We start from the raw sequence: 23,139 nt of genomic DNA, 5'->3' as shown, positions 1-23,139 counted from the left end.
ATGACATTTCTGGAACTAAGATAGCAAACTTGACAACACTATATTTACACTTTATTTACAATGAAAATATATACAAACTAGGGCGGCACGGTGGTGTAGTGGTTAGCGCTGCTGCCTCACAGCAAGAAGGTCCTGGGTTCGAGCCCCAGGGCCGACGAGGGCCTTTCTGTGTGGAGTTTGCATGTTCTCCCCGTGTCCGCGTGGGTTTCCTCCGGGTGCTCCGTTTTCCCCCACAGTCCAAAGACATGCAGGTTAGGTTAACTGGTGACTCTAAATTGAGCGTAGGTGTGAATGTGAGTGTGAATGGTTGTCTGTGTCTATGTGTCAGCCCTGTGATGACCTGGCGACTTGTCCAGGGTGTAGCCCGCCTTTCGCCCGTAGTCAGCTGGGATAGGCTCCAGCTTGCCTGCGACCCTGTAGAAGGATAAAGCAGCTAGAGATAATGAGATGAGATGAATATATACAAACTAAAAAAGCTGGTAGAAACCGTATGTAATGAATGAAATCGAAATGTAAGCTGATCTCTTACAATACACCACAGCACTTGCGAATCCGCATGGGACTGAACTGAAATTCGCCGCTGCCTGTCTATAGTTGAAACGAGCTGTCAATCAAAGCAAATATCCGGCCGCTTTCACCAATCACCAGTCTCCTCGCGGAAACTGCCATGTCCCTCCCATGTGAGGCTGGGAGTCCATAGGCAGGCATTTTCGCAGTATTTGTCCAATAACCGTCTTGCATTTTGATATTGAACGCGCATAGCTCCCAAATGCCATTGAAGTCCACTGAGGCTGCGTTGCATCGCGCTGTCACGAGGGGGAAAAACTCACGCACACATTAAAGTTATAACGGAATGATTTCGCACTGTAGTGGGTTGAGCACATATATTTCTATGATTCTGGATCTGAAATAGCAATGTTATAAGGTCGGCTATAACATAAGCCTAGCGCAATTCATTCTACACGATGTTCGTCATTTTAGAGGAGGCTGAGCCTCCCTCGTTGTCTTAGAGCAATCGCCCGTGCTCTCGAACTATCTGGTGTTGCAGACATCCTTCTACACCGCAAAACAGATGAAAGCGTGGAAGAGTATGGAGGCTTATAGCTTTTTTGAAGGTGGCTGAGTAAAGGACCTCGGGATCAAGTCGCTGCCCAATGAATCCTGGATTGTTTTTGCCTGTGTAAGTTTGGTTTTTTTAAGCTTTTCGTTTGCGTCTTTACAACGAAGCGCTGCAAGTTGAAGTGTAAACAAACAACAGTTGGCTTGATTCTCACTTGTGTTGGCTCTTATCTCTCAGCTAAATCATTCACAAAGATCATCAGAAAGCCCTTTAAAGACCTGGATCTTAGTTAAACAAGACGGAGAAGTGATCACGGCGCATTGTAACTGTACGGCTGGGGAAGAATTTTGTCGCGACCTTCATGCATATGGACTTTGTGAGGAGTAAACAAAGAAACAGCTGGGGACTTTAGCAATTCGGGACTAAAAAAAGTACCGTAAAATAACGACACATAGCAAGAAAAGTATTTGGAAAACACTAAGGACAGAGCTGAGAGGGAGATACAAACCTTTCACCAAGTGATCACTGCAAACTCGAGCATGCTTCGACTCGGCTCCCTTCGATTTCAGTGAGAGGTTCAAAAGCCACCTTTCTCCACGTCTTTTTGTGAAATTCTGTGTTCGTTCATCCTTTTTTATTAGTTCACGGGGAACCCTGAAGAAGCTTTTATCAGTTTCACGGTTTGATCGATTCGAACAACCTAAAACAACGCAGGTGTAAGGCATTTTTCATGCGAGCAATGAACCTTCTCCGTACAAACGCTTTGTCGACTGAGCTCTGGTAGACCACCAGCTAAAGTTCTGAATAACTAATGAGGCGGATGTGATGTCAAGTGAAACCCAGCAATTATGTGGGAGATACATATAGGTTATTAGATTTATCCCCCTCGGACAAAACGTGTACAAGTGTACACATGAAGTTCCATAGCATTTTTCCTTGTGTCCGAAGGGGATATAAATCGTGATTTAAGCATGAGTTTAGCGTGGTAGACCCCCATTATTATTATTATTATTATTATTATTATTAATTAATTAATTAATTAATTAATTAATTTATTTATTTATTTATTTATTTATTTTTTACATCATCCCATCTGGGACCCCCAGTTAAAGCAAAAATTGCTCTGTGTACATTTTATCAACTGTTTAAAAAGTCAATGAACAAAAGGCTATTTCCAAAAAAAAAAACTTTTTTATTGTTCTGACAACTTTGTAAAATAAAGTAAAAATTACAAAATGTTCACACAATAAATAAACACGTTATACGTAAAATCTTTATTGCATTATATATACACTTTAATGTATACAGAGATACAGAAAATGCTTTTATATGCATGTGAACTATAACAGATATCTCCATTTATGTGTATATATTTATCAGGGCCGTACAAAGTGGGTGTTCAGAAGAGTTTGTATAAAGCACAGGGGTGGTTTAAAAAAAACCCCCACCAGGGATCTCATGGAGCTATTCGTTTGTTGTAATACTCATTTAGTTAATACATACAGGAGTTAAATTATATGGAACTTAAGAATACTTTATGAACAATCGTCAAAATGAACCCCCCCCCCCCCCCCCCCTTTTTCCTTATTTTCTACATGATCCTGGGTCATTGCATATGTGATCCTGGGTCATTTTAAAGTCACTTCATGTCTTAAAGTAATGATGGATGTCGTTTCTCTTTACTTAGTTGAGCGCTTCTTGACATAATACTGTATGGATTACAATAGCTGTAGTGTTGAATAGGGCTATTTACTGTATTTTTATAATTTACTATTTACTGTTTGGTCTCAAATGCATTAAGAAGTTAAGAAACTCATTCACTAAATAACTTTTGACGAGGCACGCCTGTTAATTGAAAAGCATTCCAAGTGACGACCTCATGAAGCTGGTTAAGATAATGCCAATAGTGTACAGTCAGTGCCATCAAGGTAAATGCTGGATATGCTGAAGAATTTAAAATATCAAACGTTTTTGTTTACCACATAATTCCATATCTGCTCCAGATGTTATTTCATAGTTGTGATGTCTTCAGTATCGTTCTACAATTTAAAAGCTACAAAATACAGAAAAACCTGTACATTAATGAGTAGAGTAGGGGTGTACAAACTTTTGACTCATACTGTATGTGTGTGTGGACTAAAATACACTGGAGTGTATTGTACCATTATGTAAGTCGACAGAGAAAGAAGGTAAGTAAGGGTAATGTAGTCGAAGACGCACTCGGATTTACTCTTTGCTCTGTTCTGTACTTTAGAGAGCAGGAATAAAGAGAGTAGAAGTAAAGTGAGGTCAGAAAACCCTGAGGCAAGGCCATGCTCAAAGTTATTAATAAGAGCAGGTGCACTCAGGTCTCTCTCTCTCTCTCTCTCTCTCTCTCTCTGTTTTTCAATATGTGAATGAACACACACTCCGTAAACCTCTCGCTGTGATTCAGCTTGTGTTCATGAACGTGATTTATTTGTTTTATACCACAGCAATTTGCAAATGAGCACCATTTTTATTTGTAATTTTTATCCATTTAGAGGAACAGCTGTGAAACAAGATCTGAATAAGAGAAAAAAGAATCACAGCTTGAGCGCAAAAAAGCATACAGTACACTCAGTACAGTGTGTGAGGTATATGATGTGTAGTTAAGCTGAGCTCTGTGCAGTGTGTGGGGTATATGATGTGTAGTTAAGCTGAGCTCGGTGCAGTGTGTGAGGTATATGATGTGCAGTTAAGCTGAGCTCGGTGCAGTGTGTGAGGTATATGATGTGTAGTTAAGCTGAGCTCGGTGCAGTGTGTGAGGTATATGATGTGTAGTTAAGCTGAGCTCAGTGCAGTGTGTGAGGTATATGATGTGTAGTTAAGCTGAGCTCTGTGCAGTGTGTGAGGTATATGATGTGCAGTTAAGCTGAGCTCGGTGCAGTGTGTGAGGTATATGATGTGTAGTTAAGCTGAGCTCAGTGCAGTGTGTGAGGTATATGATGTGTAGTTAAGCTGAGCTCTGTGCAGTGTGTGAGGTATATGATGTGTAGTTAAGCTGAGCTCGGTGCAGTGTGTGAGGTATATGATGTGCAGTTAAGCTGAGCTCTGTGCAGTGTGTGAGGTATATGATGTGCAGTTAAGCTGAGCTCGGTCCAGTGTGTGAGGTATATGATGTGCAGTTAAGCTGAGCTCTGTGCAGTGTGTGAGGTATATGATGTGCAGTTAAGCTGAGCTCGGTGCAGTGTGTGAGGTATATGATGTGTAGTTAAGCTGAGCTCGGTGCAGTGTGTGAGGTATATGATGTGTAGTTAAGCTGAGCTCAGTGCAGTGTGTGAGGTATATGATGTGTAGTTAAGCTGAGCTCTGTGCAGTGTGTGAGGTATATGATGTGCAGTTAAGCTGAGCTCGGTGCAGTGTGTGAGGTATATGATGTGTAGTTAAGCTGAGCTCAGTGCAGTGTGTGAGGTATATGATGTGTAGTTAAGCTGAGCTCTGTGCAGTGTGTGAGGTATATGATGTGTAGTTAAGCTGAGCTCGGTGCAGTGTGTGAGGTATATGATGTGCAGTTAAGCTGAGCTCTGTGCAGTGTGTGAGGTATATGATGTGCAGTTAAGCTGAGCTCGGTCCAGTGTGTGAGGTATATGATGTGCAGTTAAGCTGAGCTCTGTGCAGTGTGTGAGGTATATGATGTGTAGTTAAGCTGAGCTCAGTGCAGTGTGTGAGGTATATGATGTGCAGTTAAGCTGAGCTCAGTGCAGTGTGTGAGGTATATGATGTGTAGTTAAGCTGAGCTCAGTGCAGTGTGTGAGGTATATGATGTGCAGTTAAGCTGAGCTCGGTGCAGTGTGTGAGGTATATGATGTGTAGTTAAGCTGAGCTCAGTGCAGTGTGTGAGGTATATGATGTGCAGTTAAGCTGAGCTCGGTGCAGTGTGTGAGGTATATGATGTGTAGTTAAGCTGAGCTCAGTGCAGTGTGTGAGGTATATGATGTGCAGTTAAGCTGAGCTCGGTGCAGTGTGTGAGGTATATGATGTGCAGTTAAGCTGAGCTCGGTGCAGTGTGTGAGGTATATGATGTGCAGTTAAGCTGAGCTCGGTGCAGTGTGTGAGGTATATGATGTGCAGTTAAGCTGAGCTCGGTGCAGTGTGTGAGGTATATGATGTGCAGTTAAGCTGAGCTCGGTGCAGTGTGTGAGGTATATGATGTGTAGTTAAGCTGAGCTCTGTGCAGTGTGTGAGGTATATGATGTGTAGTTAAGCTGAGCTCAGTGCAGTGTGTGAGGTATATGATGTGTAGTTAAGCTGAGCTCTGTGCAGTGTGTGAGGTATATGATGTGCAGTTAAGCTGAGCTCGGTGCAGTGTGTGAGGTATATGATGTGTAGTTAAGCTGAGCTCAGTGCAGTGTGTGAGGTATATGATGTGTAGTTAAGCTGAGCTCTGTGCAGTGTGTGAGGTATATGATGTGTAGTTAAGCTGAGCTCGGTGCAGTGTGTGAGGTATATGATGTGCAGTTAAGCTGAGCTCTGTGCAGTGTGTGAGGTATATGATGTGCAGTTAAGCTGAGCTCGGTCCAGTGTGTGAGGTATATGATGTGCAGTTAAGCTGAGCTCTGTGCAGTGTGTGAGGTATATGATGTGTATTTAAGCTGAGCTCAGTGCAGTGTGTGAGGTATATGATGTGCAGTTAAGCTGAGCTCGGTCCAGTGTGTGAGGTATATGATGTGCAGTTAAGCTGAGCTCTGTGCAGTGTGTGAGGTATATGATGTGTAGTTAAGCTGAGCTCAGTGCAGTGTGTGAGGTATATGATGTGCAGTTAAGCTGAGCTCGGTGCAGTGTGTGAGGTATATGATGTGTAGTTAAGCTGAGCTCAGTGCAGTGTGTGAGGTATATGATGTGCAGTTAAGCTGAGCTCGGTGCAGTGTGTGAGGTATATGATGTGTAGTTAAGCTGAGCTCAGTGCAGTGTGTGAGGTATATGATGTGTAGTTAAGCTGAGCTCTGTGCAGTGTGTGAGGTATATGATGTGTAGTTAAGCTGAGCTCTGTGCAGTGTGTGAGGTATATGATGTGCAGTTAAGCTGAGCTCTGTGCAGTGTGTGAGGTATATGATGTGCAGTTAAGCTGAGCTCGGTCCAGTGTGTGAGGTATATGATGTGCAGTTAAGCTGAGCTCTGTGCAGTGTGTGAGGTATATGATGTGTATTTAAGCTGAGCTCGGTGCAGTGTGTGAGGTATATGATGTGTAGTTAAGCTGAGCTCAGTGCAGTGTGTGAGGTATATGATGTGCAGTTAAGCTGAGCTCGGTGCAGTGTGTGAGGTATATGATGTGTAGTTAAGCTGAGCTCAGTGCAGTGTGTGAGGTATATGATGTGCAGTTAAGCTGAGCTCGGTGCAGTGTGTGAGGTATATGATGTGTAGTTAAGCTGAGCTCAGTGCAGTGTGTGAGGTATATGATGTGCAGTTAAGCTGAGCTCGGTGCAGTGTGTGAGGTATATGATGTGCAGTTAAGCTGAGCTCGGTGCAGTGTGTGAGGTATATGATGTGCAGTTAAGCTGAGCTCGGTGCAGTGTGTGAGGTATATGATGTGCAGTTAAGCTGACCTCGGTGCAGTGTGTGAGGTATATGATGTGCAGTTAAGCTGAGCTCGGTGCAGTGTGTGAGGTATATGATGTGCAGTTAAGCTGAGCTCGGTGCAGTGTGTGAGGTATATGATGTGTAGTTAAGCTGAGCTCGGTGCAGTGTGTGAGGTATATGATGTGCAGTTAAGCTGAGCTCGGTGCAGTGTGTGAGGTATATGATGTGTAGTTAAGCTGAGCTCGGTGCAGTGTGTGAGGTATATGATCTGTAGTTAAGCTGAGCTCGGTGCAGTGTGTGAGGTATATGATGTGTAGTTAAGCTGAGCTCTGTGCAGTGTGTGAGGTATATGATGTGTAGTTAAGCTGAGCTCTGTGCAGTGTGTGAGGTATATGATGTGTAGTTAAGCTGACCTTGGTGCAGTGTGTGAGGTATATGATGTGTAGTTAAGCTGAGCTCGGTGCAGTGTGTGAGGTATATGATGTGTAGTTAAGCTGAGCTCGGTACAGTGTGTGAGGTATATGATGTGTAGTTAAGCTGAGCTCGGTGCAGTGTGTGAGGTATATGATGTGTAGTTAAGCTGAGCTCGGTGCAGTGTGTGAGGTATATGATGTGTAGTTAAGCTGAGCTCTGTGCAGTGTGTGAGGTATATGATGTGTAGTTAAGCTGAGCTCTGTGCAGTGTGTGAGGTATATGATGTGTAGTTAAGCTGACCTTGGTGCAGTGTGTGAGGTATATGATGTGTAGTTAAGCTGAGCTCGGTGCAGTGTGTGAGGTATATGATGTGTAGTTAAGCTGAGCTCGGTGCAGTGTGTGAGGTATATGATGTGTAGTTAAGCTGAGCTCGGTGCAGTGTGTGAGGTATATGATATGTAGTTAAGCTGAGCTCTGTGCAGTGTGTGAGGTATATGATGTGTAGTTAAGCTGAGCTCGGTACAGTGTGTGAGGTATATGATGTGTAGTTAAGCTGAGCTCGGTGCAGTGTGTGAGGTATATGATGTGTAGTTAAGCTGAGCTCGGTGCAGTGTGTGAGGTATATGATGTGTAGTTAAGCTGAGCTCGGTGCAGTGTGTGAGGTATATGATATGTAGTTAAGCTGAGCTCTGTGCAGTGTGTGAGGTATATGATGTGTAGTTAAGCTGAGCTCGGTACAGTGTGTGAGGTATATGATGTGCAGTTAAGCTGAGCTCGGTGCAGTGTGTGAGGTATATGATGTGCAGTTAAGCTGAGCTCGGTGCAGTGTGTGAGGTATATGATGTGCAGTTAAGCTGAGCTCGGTACAGTGTGTGAGGTATATGATGTGCAGTTAAGCTGAGCTCGGTGCAGTGTGTGAGGTATATGATGTGCAGTTAAGCTGAGCTCGGTGCAGTGTGTGAGGTATATGATGTGTAGTTAAGCTGAGCTCTGTGCAGTGTGTGAGGTATATGATGTGTAGTTAAGCTGAGCTCTGTGCAGTGTGTGAGGTATATGATGTGTAGTTAAGCTGAGTTCAGTGCATGTGTGAGGTATATGATGTGTAGTTAAGCTGAGTTCAGTGCATGTGTGAGGTACATGACGTGCAGTTAAGCTGAGCTCGGTGCAGTGTGTGAGGTATATGATGTGTAGTTAAGCTGAGCTCGGTGCAGTGTGTGAGGTATATGATGTGTAGTTAAGCTGAGCTCTGTGCAGTGTGTGAGGTATATGATGTGTAGTTAAGCTGAGCTCGGTACAGTGTGTGAGGTATATGATGTGTAGTTAAGCTGAGCTCGGTGCAGTGTGTGAGGTATATGATGTGTAGTTAAACTGTGGGAGGAGCTGTTGTGTTTGCTGCTCCATTTCTCCTGTAGATCGTGTGTGTGTGTGTGTGTGTGTGTGTGTGTGTGTGTGTGTGAGAGGGTGTGATCACCTGTGGGGAGAGACGTCCTGTCACTGCCCAGTCTCACAGCACTGGAGCTTTACACTCTCAGCACAGTTACACTTTGTACTTGGGAACAGCATGTGACTAAAAAAGAACAGTGCTCAAAAATGCAGCACAGCAAATACACCATCAGTGTAAATGTGTAAAAGTGTAAAAGTGTGTGCTGTAAGAACAGAACATGTTATTAGTGCTGTGACGAGCAATAAAATGCAAAATATAAGCAAACGGTTTGGAAGGTATTATCTCATCTCATCTCTTTATCTCTAGCCGCTTTATCCTTCTACAGGGTCGCAGGCAAGCTGGAGCCTATCCCAGCTGCCTACGGGCGAAAGGCGGGGTACACCCTGGACAAGTCGCCAGGTCATCACAAGGCTGACACATAGACACAGACAACCATTCACACTCACATTCACACCTACGGTCAATTTAGAGTCACCAGTTAACCTAACCTGCATGTCTTTGGACTGTGGGGGAAACCGGAGCACCCGGAGGAAACCCACGCGGACACGGGGAGAACATGCAAACTCTGCACAGAAAGGCCCTTGCCGGCCACGGGGATCGAACCCGGACCTTCTTGCTGTGAGGCGACAGCGCTAACCACTACACCACCGTGCCTCCCGGAAGGTATTATTATTATTATTATTATTATCATCATCTCTCTCTCTCTCTCTCTCTCTCTCTCTAAGAGGCGTTTCATGACTTTATTACAGGTACAGAACCTGGGTGGCATTTTATTGACCTCAGAGCATTATGGGATATCTAACGATCTGTCGCAGCAGTAAGGGGTGAAGGACATTAATAATAGAAACTCATAAATCGACACACTTCACTCCTCTTCACTGAAATGAGAGCTCGTTACAAACCGCTTCCTTTACTCATGCAGCTTTATTATTTTCTGTCACATTTCTGTCATTGTGGGAATACAGGAAGTGTAACCAATAACAGATCCCCACAACAAGGACTGGGGGAGTACAGAACATCTCCTATCCCATCATTAATACCAATTTTAAAATGCGGAGTTAGAGATGATCTTTCTTTTATTTCTGTTTTTTAAATTGTTATAACTTTTCTTAGCTGCATTTTATATTTATATAAAATGTGAACTTGTTTTGATTATTTATTGTTCTTAGATGAATCAATGTCCAGCTCTGGAAAAAAATAAATAAATAAGAGACCACTGCAAAATGATCAGTTTCTCTGGTTTTACTCTTTATAGGTATGTGTTTGAGGAACATGAACATTTTTGTTTTATTTCATAAACTACTGACAACATTCCCCCCAAATTTATTCCACATCACAATATTCTCATTTAGAGCATTTAATTGCATAAACTGAAAAACTAGTCAAAAATACCAAAAAAGATGAAATGTTTTCAGACCTTGAATAAAGCATAGAAATCAAGATCATATTCAATTTTAAGCACAATACTCATGCTTGAACTTTGGACGAGTTCAGAAATCAATATTCGGTGGAATAACCCTGACATTTAATCACAGCTTTCATGCGTCTCGTCATGCTCTCCACCAGTCTTTCACGTTGCTCTTGGGTGACTTTATGCCACTCCTGCACAAAACATTCAATCAGCTCAGCTTTGTTTGATGGCTCGTGACCATCCGTCTTCCTCTTGATCACATTCCAGAGGTTTTCAGTGGGGTTCAGGTCTGGAGATTGGGCTGGCCATGACAGGGTCCTGATCTTGTGGTCCTTCATCCACACCTTCATTGACCTGGAGCATTGTCCTGCTGGAAAACCCAATCCTCAAAGTTAGGGAACATTGTCAGAGCAGAAGGAAGCAGGTTTTCTTCAAGGATAACCTTGTACATGGCTTGATTCATGTGTCCTTCATAAACAAAAATCTGCCCCGTTCCAGCCTTGCTGAAGCACCCTCAGATCATCACCAAGCCTCCACCAAATTTCACACTATGGCTTGTAGGCCTCTCCAGGTCTCCGTCTCACCATTAGATGACCAGGTGATGGGAAAAGCTGAAAACTGGACTCATCAGAGAAGATGACCTTACTCCAGTCCTCCACAGTCCAATCCTTATGGTCTTTCACAAACCTCAGCCTGGATCTTCTTTGCTTCTCATTGATGAAGCACTTTTTTTCTAGCTTTGCATGACTTCAGCCCGCCCAGAGGAGCCTGTTTCGAACCGTCCTTGCCGTGCACTTAACCCCAGCTGCCATGTCATTCTTTTTGTAGGACACTTGATGTCATCCAACAGTTGTTGAGTGATATTCGAAGGAGTTAATGATCATCCCGGTCAGTGGAGAGTCGTTTTCACCCTCTGCCAGTCTGTAACTTTGTTGTCCCCGGTGTCTGCTGCTTGACCTTGTTCTTATGAACTGCCAGTTTTGACAGTTTGAGGATGGAAGCAACCTGACGCTCACTGTATCCCTCTGTCAGTAAAGACAGAACGGAACCCTTCCTTTTCTCACTCAAAATTTTTCTTTTTAACTCTTTTGGCATGATGAATAGATATTTTTGTATTCCAGTTAAATTTAAGGTTGTACTCGCACTGTTTTCGCCATCCAAACTGGCCCTATTGCAAGAGGATAGTGACGACCACAGCAGTGGTTTTTATATTTTTCCTTGTGAAATAAGATTTGGTTCAGGTGATCACCACATCAGTACCTCATTCAGGAAAATGAGGTGGGATTGTGTTGGACTTCCAGCACAGACACTGGAATGAGATGGCTGCCGTACAGAGAGATGCTGATTTACAAAAAAAATTGACGTGGTCTCTTATTTTTTTTTCCCCTTATTTTTGTTCCCCAGACAACAAAGTTACAGACTGGCAGAGGGTGAAAACGACTCTCCACTGACCGGGATGATCATTAACTCCTTCGAATATCACTCAACAACTGTTGGATGACATCAAGTGTCCTACAAAAAGAATGACAAACGGCTGTGTATTATAGTGATATTTTCACTTGAACGCTTCAGAAAATATCCCTGGATTTTCTTCATAATACTTTAAGGTCCATAACAAATGGCAGAAGTTTTAAGTGTGAACAGGTACACTAAAAATTTTTTGAATATGAAGCAGTTCTTTGTCAACTTCATTGGTATGTAACACTATTGTTGCAAAAAAAAAATTAAAATGTTCTTATTATCATGTTAATTTTGATGTTCCATCATTAAGACCAGAATTCAGTCAGACTGCTTTTAGTTATAGCGCCCCGTCATCAGAGAACGACTTACAGAAACATTGAAACCTTATGCAATTAATTTCATTTCATAATATTGTCAGATATTTGCAGTATAAGTGAAGTGTTTCCTGTTTTTAATCATTTCACAGTGCTCTTATGCGTGTTACTGTACTTGTTATAACAGATACGATCACTTAAAAAAGAGATTTTGTTTCAATGTGAATATCCTGGTTAAATAAAGGTGTAGTATAGGGGGCATGACTGACTCTGTGTCTGAAATCACTCCATACTCACTTTATCATGGACTATATAGTGAGGTCGCCATTTTGTAGTGCTGTCCGAATGTATAGTGAGCATTATTACACCCTATATAGTGGACTCAAAGTATCCCACAATTCATCACGAAAAGTAGTGTACAAGTGATAGTCATTAACCAAACAATATATCCCATCATGCATTGTGGTCGCGCTGAAAAAAAAAATCAAATTAAAAACCTCAAATTTGATTTAATAAAAGGCAGCGGCAAAAAAGAAATTATTCAGCATTGATTTTTAAAAAAAAACTGAAAGATGCGGGTACTTTGTACTTATTAATGTGGGACATACGCTCAGTATAATATGGATTTATCACCAAAATACATATGTGTTATTTACCAGCTGGAAGGTCCTTATCGTGAAATACCATGACCGAGGTCTTGAAAGTACTGAGCAAGGCCCTCTGGGCTGAGGTCAGTATTTAAGGCAGAGGTCACGGTATTTCACCATACGGACCGACCTTAAGCTGGTAAATAATATATTTATTTTTTTCTTTACCAAATTCTAACAGAAAACGAGAGCGCCTGAAAGGGAAAACCGAGCTGAGCCGCCATTTTGAATCCTCATTCACGGCTGTAATGCAAATTGCTTCCTCCTCGGTATACAAGTGCACTTCCATGGCAGGAAAAAAATACATTTTGCCACCTATGTAGTCCCCTATTTATACAAATAGGAGTCATTCAGGATTCAGCCATGTTTTTGCTCGGCGCTAGCAAGTTAGAGGTTTTTATCTTTCTCCTGAAATGTTTTCTTTTATTTCTTCTTCCTCAGGGGAGTAAAACTCACTTTCGCTGTGAACACTGTCGTTATCACTGTCCATGCTGTAAAATTAATGCTATTCTCCTGAGAAATGCTGGCAAAAATTTAAGATTTTTGATAATCTTATAAATAAATCTTAGAAAAAAAGATAAATGTTGACAAAAAAATGCTACTATGTTTGTTGTTATTGTGAATAAGCGAGTCGCCAGGAGTCCGTAACCGGGGACCGTACCGTAGGATACGGACCTGCTCGCCAGCCAATCAGAGCGCAGTAATTTAATGGAAACTGCACCGCGAAAAAAATAAAGGCATGCATTTATTATTTTGAAAACCCACCAGATCTGGCACGTTTTAATTGTGCGACAGTAATGATGTAAATAACGGTGCGGTGGAGGAGTGTCCAAAAGTGTTTTTTCATTTTATCAATGAGCTCACTATATAGTCCTCTATATAGTAATTCCCTATATAGTGAGTAGGGAGTAGTGAACGAGTGAGCGATTTCAGACACAGGGTTGAGTGTTGCATATGAAAGGGGTGGAGTCTTGGAGAAGGAGTGGGTGAGCGTACACCTGTGTGTGATCAATGTTGCTCTTTTTATATTGCAGTGAGGTGGTCTGAGCTGTGTGTGTGTGTGTGTGTGTTTTAAAGATTCACTGAAGTTGAAATATTTCCATGCTGAAAAGCTAAAATAAATGTACCCCCCCCCAAATACTCTCATAATTGTCCTCACACCCACCCACCAGCTAAAAAATAACTAAAAAATAAAAATAAATGCTGATGTAATTAATTTTGTAAAACTGTCATGTGAGTGTGGAATAAAGTCATGTTCAACGTAGCTTTGCTGTAATCTAACATGCAGTATTTGAGATGATTGATTGGAATTTGGGATGAGTACACTATGAAACATCAATCCCTTCCTCCAACAATGCAGGACTTTCATTTTTATTTTCATTAGCTGTCTGTTTGTCCTCGTCTGTAGTAGTGGCTGCGTTTCTGACTGTAAAGCCCTTCTCACATCTGAAATCTGTTATTGTATGAGACAAAATCACGTGGTATAGATCGCAAATTTTAATTCCTACTCAGGCTACATCTACACGACAACGGCAACGAGATTTTTTTTTTAAATATCGCGTCCACATGGGCAATGGATCAGTAAAATATCAGGTACATATGGCAACGCAACACTTGCTGAAAACGATGCAATACACATGCCACACCTCTACGTGCGCTGTAAGACGGTCCCATTGGAGACACCAGAACAATAGAAGAAGTAGACGCATGCGCATAAACCCCTTCTTCTGTAGCATCAGCCACATAAAGTTTTGATTATTAATCAGTAGCGTAAAACGAAAGATGCAGAAAGAGGAATGAATGGGGGTAGATGGAAGCCGGTACGCCAACATTCTGATATCCTCCAGATTCTTTAATGGTCCGGAATAAATTGAATGCTACACGTTGATGGATTACTTTGTTCTTCTACGCCCTTTTTGAGGAATGTATTGTTGGACTTAAACCAACATCTGAAGAGGTGAGATCGCTCCTTTTTTTTTTCCTATTTTTGCTGGCAGGATTGTTTTTGTTTTTGGAAAGCGCACGGGCGGTGCGCGGTTTTGGTTATACTGCTTCCGCAGTGTTTGGACTAAAGACTCTACCCTAAGGGCTATTCTCTCTCTCTCTCTCTCTCTCTCACTCTCTCTCACTTTGCACCATTACACAATAAATATTCACAGTGAAAATATTTTGTAAGCGCGTTTCATGAACCAAGTTATAGGATTTGTTGACAACTCGCATCGAGTTCGTTACACTTCTACCCGGCATGAAGCACTGACAGTCATGTGGTTGTGACGTCATCGTAAACAAATCCATTCTACTCATCCAGACGACTTCGCAACGGCGCCGTTGCCAGATTTTTCCACTCTGGAACCCGTTCTCAAAAGATTTAGTTTTGGGGCACCCAAAACGTCGGTGCCGTGTGGATGCCGGGCCGAAACGATAAACAATTTTATCAGATTTACCTGAATCCGTTGCCGTGTGGACAGGGCCTCAGTCTTCTATAACAGAAAACTAACGAATGTTGCGTATTCCTACCTGACTGTATTTAACGGAATGCTACGGTGCACAAACCTACACAAGACATGCAAACCATGTGAAAACGGGTATGATTTATAATTTATTAGCTAGTTAGCAACATGGCACGAATTGAGCTACATGACATCTCTGTTGAGAGATTTCTCTTCCTGTTTCTGAACATTTGTTTTGTTCAAGCAAAGGTCATTTATAACATTTTTGCTGATATCTCCTGAAGTTTTCTTTGCTTGTTGTTTTGAATTCACTGCCGGTTGCTTTACATTGAGGCAGTATGATTAGTTCTCTTTCAGTATCACTACATCAGTTGTGTCACCACCAGCAACATCACAACTAATTACAACATGTAAATCTGACGGTTCTGATCCAATTCCCACTTGAGCCATGGAAAAAGATTACTGTAAATGTTACCAGGTCGCCAGGGGATAGATGAATGTTTCGACTTTACTGTTCTACTCCCTTTCCAACACGACACAATTACAGCATAATAGCTGGAAATTTTCACTGTGAGTGTGAATGGGGTATTAGTCTGTCATGGCTCTCGTGCTTTTGTCTCAAAGAGCTGTTGCTCTCATAAAGAACCTTTCAGGCTTCAGGCGACACATTTAACGCCTGATAGCGGCCGTAAGGACTGAGAACGCTCAGTGGAGCAAAGCTTACATTTCACTTAAGACATTTATGTTGTTCCAGCTGATTGACTTGGCTTCTCTTCTCCTGAGGTTATAATTGATCTCTCTCTCTCTCTCTCTCTCTCTCTCATAGGGGAGTTGTTCGTTTGGATATCAGCCTGCAGGATGTGGATATCGATCAGTGTTCCACTGACGGCTGGTTCGCAGGAACTCACAGGTGCAACCTGACCAGCATGGAGGTGAGACTTCTTGTTCTAGGTGTTTTCCTGTGATTTCAGGTGGCAGAAGTTAGAAAGAAAGAAAGAAAAAAAGAAAGAACAATTATCTCTGAACTGAAGGAGCATTGGGAGCTCATTACTCTGTTAAGCTTCATGAAGAAAGAAGCAGAAGTGTGTCTCATGCAAGAAGAAGCACATTTAACACCTCTAAATGATTCGGTTTTATTCACACTCCTGTAAACAGCATGATTAGAATGTCTGTTTCTGCTTATAGTATGGTAAATAGCTTTCATATGTTATGAAGAATGTGTAGAATATACTGTAAAAGAGCAGATAAGAATCTAATCTAATCTAATCTAATCTAATCTAATCTAATCTAATACATTCAGGACACTTTTTCCATGGAATAAAAACGTGTTCCATTTCCTTCTAGCGGGTTTCATTCATTTGGTTCAATAGCATGCAATATTGCTAGCATATCGCTTATCCTACGTGTATTACATCACTCTACCCAATGGAGAATGAGCATTCAATATGGTTTATGATATTACGTGGTTGTCAAGACAACATGACACCACACGTCAGAGCTGATGCGAATATCCAATGAGAAAGGTTTCTGCTGTGCATGTACAGGAGCATTTCTTTGTTCACCAGGAAAGAGAAAGACGCATTTGGTAAGACAGCCAAAACATCATTAGATATTCTTCATGCATATTTACAAGCAGTGGCGAACCATTGCTATTAGAGCTGGAACTTGAGCTCAGCCAGACACCAAAAAAGCAACAGGGCAAAGGATTTTGTAAGGGATTAGCGGCAGAATGCCAGGTTGCTCCGTTGTGTGTAGCTGTCAATGTTGATTTTAAAAGTAACTCAGTAAATTACACAGGGAAAATGAATACTTAAGTTTGAGTGAAAAATACTGTAGTGAGCGTGCAGCGTGGAAGAAACGTCTAGAGACAGAAATCTTAGGCTACATCCACACGACAACGGCAACGAGATTTTTTTTTTTAAATATCGCGTCCACATGGGCAACGGATCAGTAAAATATCAGGTTCATATGGCAACGCAACACTTGCTGAAAACAATGCAATACACATGCCACACCTCTACGTGCGCTGTAAGACGGTCCCATCGGAGACACCAGAACAATAGAAGTAGACGCATGTGCATAACTGCGCATGCGCACAGTGACTATCCCTGTCACTGTCACACGCACACACTTTCTCACTCCCTATCCTATGGATATAGTCCCTTTAAATTACGTGCTCGTTGTTTGAATGGAGACGCGGAAAGAGGAATGAACGGGGGTAGATGGAAGCCGGTACGCCAACATTCTGATATCCTCCAGAATTCTTTAATGGTCCGGAATAAACATCTGAAGAGGTGAGATCGCTGCTTTTTTTTCCCTATTTTTGCTGGCGGGATTGACTCTGCCCTAAGGGCTATTCTCTCACTCTCTCTCTCTCTCTCTCTCTCTCTCTCTCACTTTGCACCATTACACAATACATATTCACAGTGAAAATATTTTGTAAGCGCGTTTCATGAACCAAGTTATAGGATTTGTTGACAACTTGCATCGAGTTCGTTACACTTCTACCTGGCGTGAAGCACATGTGGTTGTGACGTCATCGTAAACAAATCCGTTCTACTCATCCAGACGACTTCGCAACGGCTCCGTTGCCAGATTTTTTCACTCTGGAACCCGTTCTCAAAAGATTTTGTTTTGGGGCACCCAAAACGCCGGTGCCGTGTGGACGCCAGGCCGAAACGATAAACAGTTTTATCAGATTCACCTGAATCCGTTGCCGTGTGGACAGGGCCTTAGTTTCTCGGTTGTTAGCCTGTGCTGCTTGCTCTCGATAGATAGCACTGGCTTGACTGCTCTATTAGCATTCGCTAACACTACTGATGAACGCTACACCGGCTGGAAGGTGACTACACTGCTGCACTAATGGTGCTGACTCACGGGTAAGCTATCGATGGCCTTCAAGAATGCTGATATGTTTGGGCCTTCTCTGAAGGCCTAGAAGGCCCTGATGGTTCCCCTCTGTTTACAAGAGAAAAACATACCAACACACATTGAAAAACTGAGTGTATAATAATAATAATAATAATAATAATATTGGCTGGCTTTTTTGTGGTATATTGGATATATTCCATGCTCATCTTCGACTCATTCAGTATCATGCTAGCTGACTGGAATATATCTGATAGACCACTCAACGCCAGCCAATATTATTTAAATGTAATATAATGCATTAGAGCAGGACAGAATACAATAGAATAAAGGGAAGAATAGAGTTGAATGTTATGGAAAAGAATGAAATAGAATAAAATATAAGTTGAGGTCTTTTTCATTGGACATCCCTGTTTATTCCAGTGAGACAATGCCAAGCCACATTCTTCATGTTAGAACAGCATGCTTTCATAAAAGAGTGCAGGTGCTAAACTGGCTAGCCTGCCTCCCATTGAAAATGTGTGGTGCGTTACAACGTGCAAAATACAACAGAGACCCCAGACTGCTGAGCAGCTGAAGGCTGAGAATCAGTCAGCAGTCAGTCAGTGAAGGCTGAAGTCTCCAAGAAGTTGTGGATTTAGATGAGAATGGAAGAGAAATTATTTTTACAGAATAGCATGTTATGGAGGGCGGCACGGTGGTGTAGTGGTTAGCGCTGTCGCCTCACAGCAAGAAGGTCCGGGTTCGAGCCCCGTGGCCGCCGAGGGCCTTTCTGTGCGGAGTTTACATGTTCTCCCCGTGTCTGCGTGGGTTTCCTCCGGGTGCTCCGGTTTCCCCCACAGTCCAAAGACATGCAGGTTAGGTTAACTGGTGACTCTAAATTGACCGTAGGTGTGAATGTGAGTGTGAATGGTTGTCTGTGTCTATGTGTCAGCCCTGTGATGACCTGGTGACTTGTCCAGGGTGTACCCCGCCTTTCGCCCGTAGTCAGCTGGGATAGGCTCCAGCTTGCCTGCGACCCTGTAGAAGGATAAAGCGGCTAGAGATAATGAGATGAGATGAGCATGTTATGGAATGTTATAGAATATCGAAAGTATAGTATATAGTGTATATATAAGGAGAAGAGGCTGAAAATCAGTCAGCCAGTGAAGGTTGAAATTTCCAGGAGGATGTAGACTTCGAATAGAAATTATTTTATGGAATACTGTGTTATAGAATGTTATAGACCTTGTCGTCATGTATTTTGTCATAAAATTAATTGTAAATGAAATTCATATTTCCGCTTATCCATGAAAGACTGCTTTATGCTTTATGAGAAGTGTCTGGGTAGAACAAGAGAACAGCAGGAGGTTCTTGTTGTTGTTGTTGGCATCCATCCATCTCGGGAGACAATGGTATAACACTAAGAGGTCGACTCTCCAGGGTGTTAAAGCCTGGATGAGGACTATGGAGAACTTGAGTTGGCCAAGCGTCAAGATCCCTGTCTTGGTGTTGCTGGTAGGATCTAAAGGAAAGGGTGAACCAATAGAGTTTGGTACCAGCACAGCTGCAGGAGTTGACGGAAGGTGACAAGATGCGCCATCCAGCCGTCTTAGGGACTCCACTCTGGATTTCTGTAGGGTTTACTCCCTTAGCCTTCTTTTCTCCCAAAGATAACCACAAGGCAGTGGTGCTATTTAATCCATAGCTGGGCTGTAGCTGACCAGTCCTGCAGGATTAGGTCTTCAAGGAGCTACAGTCTTCCCCTGCTAGAGCCTTGTTAGCACCAGTTAAATAACTGGTGGTCCCAGGGTGTGCTGCGAGGAGGTGAAGATGGCTTGGTGCAGAGCAGGTCAGGGTACCTTTATTACCCTTTTCAGCTCTATTGGCGTAGAACCTAGACCAGGTACGGCAGTCCACACCGTGACATGCTGTGAAAAAAGAGTGAGAACCAAAAACCACAGCTACCACTATAGTCACAACAGGCTGTATAGAAAGCAACTATGGCTACAGGACACACACCACACAGCACAAACATGTCCAGGCATTCCACCATACAATACCTACACCCTTACACCCCAGCAGGAGGTTCTAGCTATTAAAATACCCTTGATATACAACATCACACCTGATGTCTAATGCTTCTAGGAGTATACCTCTGCTGTTGTGTTAATCCACCGAGAATTCAGCAGGTGAAGGGTTTAAGGGTGGGGCATGTGGATGCTGTTAACCTGGTGTTTGAGGATGATTATTAAGAGCAGGACAGGGTACAAAAGGAAGCTCAGCTGCTCTATAATGGATGACATGTAATGGGTTGCAGGAATCTCTTTGAATAATTAAGCACACGATTTGTCTGCACTGTCTCTTCTTAGACATGCCACCACTCAAAGGAAGCGTGTGTGTGCATGTGTGTGTGTGTTCCCTGATGTACTGAAGTCTTAGTATCAAGAACTGATTCTATTCCATTGGTTCTCAACTCTCATTAATGAACAATACAATTCTTGTCTTTTTGTAGTCCATATACAAAATAACATCACAAAATTGCTCGTTCATTAAAGCAAACACAAAATTGTCGGGTTGTTTTACACATATTAAAGATACAATGCCGTGTAGATCCTGTTAGTAAATCAGTTTTACTGGGTTTCCACTGCAAATGTTGCAGGATTGTTGTAGGAATGTTCGTAAAGGTTCTCCTGAATGTCCAGAAAACCGTTCCTAGAGCTGGCGTTCAAACCTAAGACTTAGAAATGGACAAAATCTGTAATAATTGTCTTGGCAGAAAGTTTATCTGCTTATAAAATATATTTTTGTTCCAATAAATTTGCATCTAAGGAGTATAATTATGTCACGAATACTATCTTTTTAGATTTTGACAGCCGTCAAAACAATACCGAATCTCCACATTGCATCAAGAATAAACTAAAGTACGGAATAAAGCACTCTGTGTTGTGCTGCTGCAGGAAAAAAAATCAACAGTGGTGTAGTGTAAAGCCTAGGTCACAACCGGACGTACGATTTTTTGGCCGTGCGATTTTTGGCGTTTCCCAAATCGCTGTGGTTTTTTTTGTTCGTGGAGAAAGACGCACGTTGGCAGTAAGTTTGTCTTGCAACCTGAAAAAAACGTAAGCACCCGTAGAGTTTGTTTGACATGACAAAGAACCTCTGCGGCCGGTCTGCAGCTCGAAAATCAGCATGTCACACGCGCGCCCTCCGTGTGTTTCTTGCGTTTTTTGCACGTAGACCGGCCGTAGGAGCACGTACGGCCGGTTGTGACCGAGGCATAAGGGAAGAAGGGTTACTGTTACCTCAGCAGAGTTGATTATTTTCCCACAACAGCTCAGCGTTTCTTCTGCTTATACAAGAGCACTTTGCGAATGATGCTTTTTCACCAGAATCTTTTTTTCTCTCTCTTGACAAAATTACAGCTTGACATGTGACTATAAAACCACAAAGTGTAAACTCCTCTGTTCTGAAGATGTCAGAATAAAGCTTCAGAATGTTATTGAGAACTTCACCATATCAGCTGTTACACCTGGTGTAAGTCGTGACTATAGAAGGATAACTTGATGACCAGAGGTGGGCAGTAACGAAGTACATTTACTTGAGTACTGTACTTAAGTACACTTTGAGTATCTGGACTTTACTTGAGTATTATTTTTGTTGGAAACTTATGACTAACTTCACTATATTTGAAAGGCAAATATCGTACTTTTCACTCCACTACATTTCTATCAAGGTCCTCATTACTCATTACTATGAAGTGGGTTTGAAAGTGGATGTTTTTTTCTTTTCTTTTCTAAAACGTGATTGGTTGTTTCGCAGGTGACACTGAGACAGCCGATCAGTAATCACTAGGGTCACGTCACGTCCACAGACTGTATAAAATCAAGTTCAGTGATTTCTCAGCAGCGTTATTTGAACACGATCAGTTGATGGCAGAATGGAAGGAGGCGGTTCTTCTGGGGAATGCACGCACACCCATGGCCCATGAACCCATGTTTCAGTTTTCTGAAAGGATTAAAGATTCATTTTGTTTAAAATGTTTGCTTTGTTTGCTTAAAACGAACCACATCATGGCCTTCAAAAACTCGCCATCCAACCTGCGGAAGCATATTGAGGGATATAAACGTCTTATTCCAAGAGAAAGCTTGCAATGAAGTCGTCTGTGCTTTTAGAGATAGCAATAACGTAGCAATAGCTACTGTATGCAGTCTGGTTAGTCAAATGACTTTCTATGGATTTGCCCGCCAAATTGCCATAGCCTTGTCCATGGCTAACATTAACAGATAGCTAGTTAACTTGGACACTGTTAGTTAGCATGTAAAAATGGAGTTATGCTAACATGAATAACGTTAACTTATCTGAAGTCCTTTCAGAAATATGTTTTAGCATAATCTTGCCAAATAAACAGAATGTAGAAATCTTTCTTTTCTAGTAGCGTCAGCTACCCAATATGATTTTGAGTCTGAAAAGAGTTTGCTAGCATGTCAGGTGGAGATTCAGCTCTACAAGTTCTACAAGTTCATCAGTAAATCCAGTTGGTTGCTTCAAGGCATTAGTTATTGTAAGCGTTGCGGCAATAATACAACGCGTTAACAGAAAATGTACTTTTAATACTTAAGTATTTTTAAAAGCAAGTACTTCAGTACTTTAACTTAAGTAAAAATTTCACTGTACAATTTTCACTTGTGGGGCGGCACGTTGGTGTAGTGGTCAGTGCTATCGCCTCACAGCAAGAAGGTCCTGGGTTCGAGCCCCGGGGCCGACAAGGGCCTTTCTGTGCGGAGTTTGCATGTTCTCCCCGTGTCCGCGTGGGTTCCCTCCGGGTGCTCCGGTTTCCCCCACAGTCCAAAGACATGCAGGTTAGGTTAACTGGTGACTCTAAATTGAGCGTAGGTGTGAATGTGAGTGTGAATGGTTGTCTGTGTCTATGTGTCAGCCCTGTGATGACCTGGCGACTTGTCCAGGGTGTACCCCGCCTTTCACCCGTAGTCAGCTGGGATAGGCTCCAGCTTGCCTGCGACCCTGTAGAACAGGATAAAGCGGCTAGAGATAATGAGATGAGAGGAGATTTTCACTTGTATCGGAGTAACATTTAACCAGTGGGATCTGTACTTTGACTTAAGTAATGAAGTTGGGTACTTTGTTCACCTCTGTTGATGACCAATCAGATTCGAGAATTCAACAGCGCCGTGGTGTAAAGTACATAAACACACGGGGTGGGTTTCCCGATAATGTCGCACTTTAAGGCTAAAGAGTGAGTTTAAAGATGCTCTTAAGCAACAAACATTGTCTCTGTATGTGGCTTTCCCAATCTCACTTGTAAGAAGGAGTCTAAAGGGCCACTTTGCTAAGAGCATCTTTGCAATACATGTCCCTGATACAAGCATTAGTAGTTGCTAAAGGCATTCGTATTGTAGTTTCTGAAAGCATTAGTAGTTGCTAAATCCAGTCGATGAGGTCACGTAGCATTCGTTTTTAACCAAAAACCAGTATAAAGTGTTTAAAATATGTTAATATATTGTATTGTCATTAAGCATTACATATATAATG

General features: G+C 42.3%; 1 protein-coding gene across 1 annotated transcript in view; it reads left to right on the top strand.

Annotated features, from left to right (window-relative positions):
• gpr158a (G protein-coupled receptor 158a) overlaps positions 1-23,139 on the top strand; it is a 290,966-nt gene that overhangs the window by 53,289 nt on the left and 214,538 nt on the right. The window contains exon 2 of the mRNA XM_060922557.1: positions 15,566-15,671. Coding sequence (XP_060778540.1) covers positions 15,566-15,671 — 106 coding nt within the window. The remainder of the gene's footprint in view (positions 1-15,565; positions 15,672-23,139) is intronic.

This window comes from Neoarius graeffei, chromosome 5, assembly GCF_027579695.1.
Source record: "Neoarius graeffei isolate fNeoGra1 chromosome 5, fNeoGra1.pri, whole genome shotgun sequence".
In the NCBI taxonomy this organism is placed as follows: domain Eukaryota; kingdom Metazoa; phylum Chordata; class Actinopteri; order Siluriformes; family Ariidae; genus Neoarius; species Neoarius graeffei.
The sequence above is the reverse complement of the archived record's forward strand: the minus strand, read 5'-3'. Positions and strand labels throughout refer to the sequence as shown.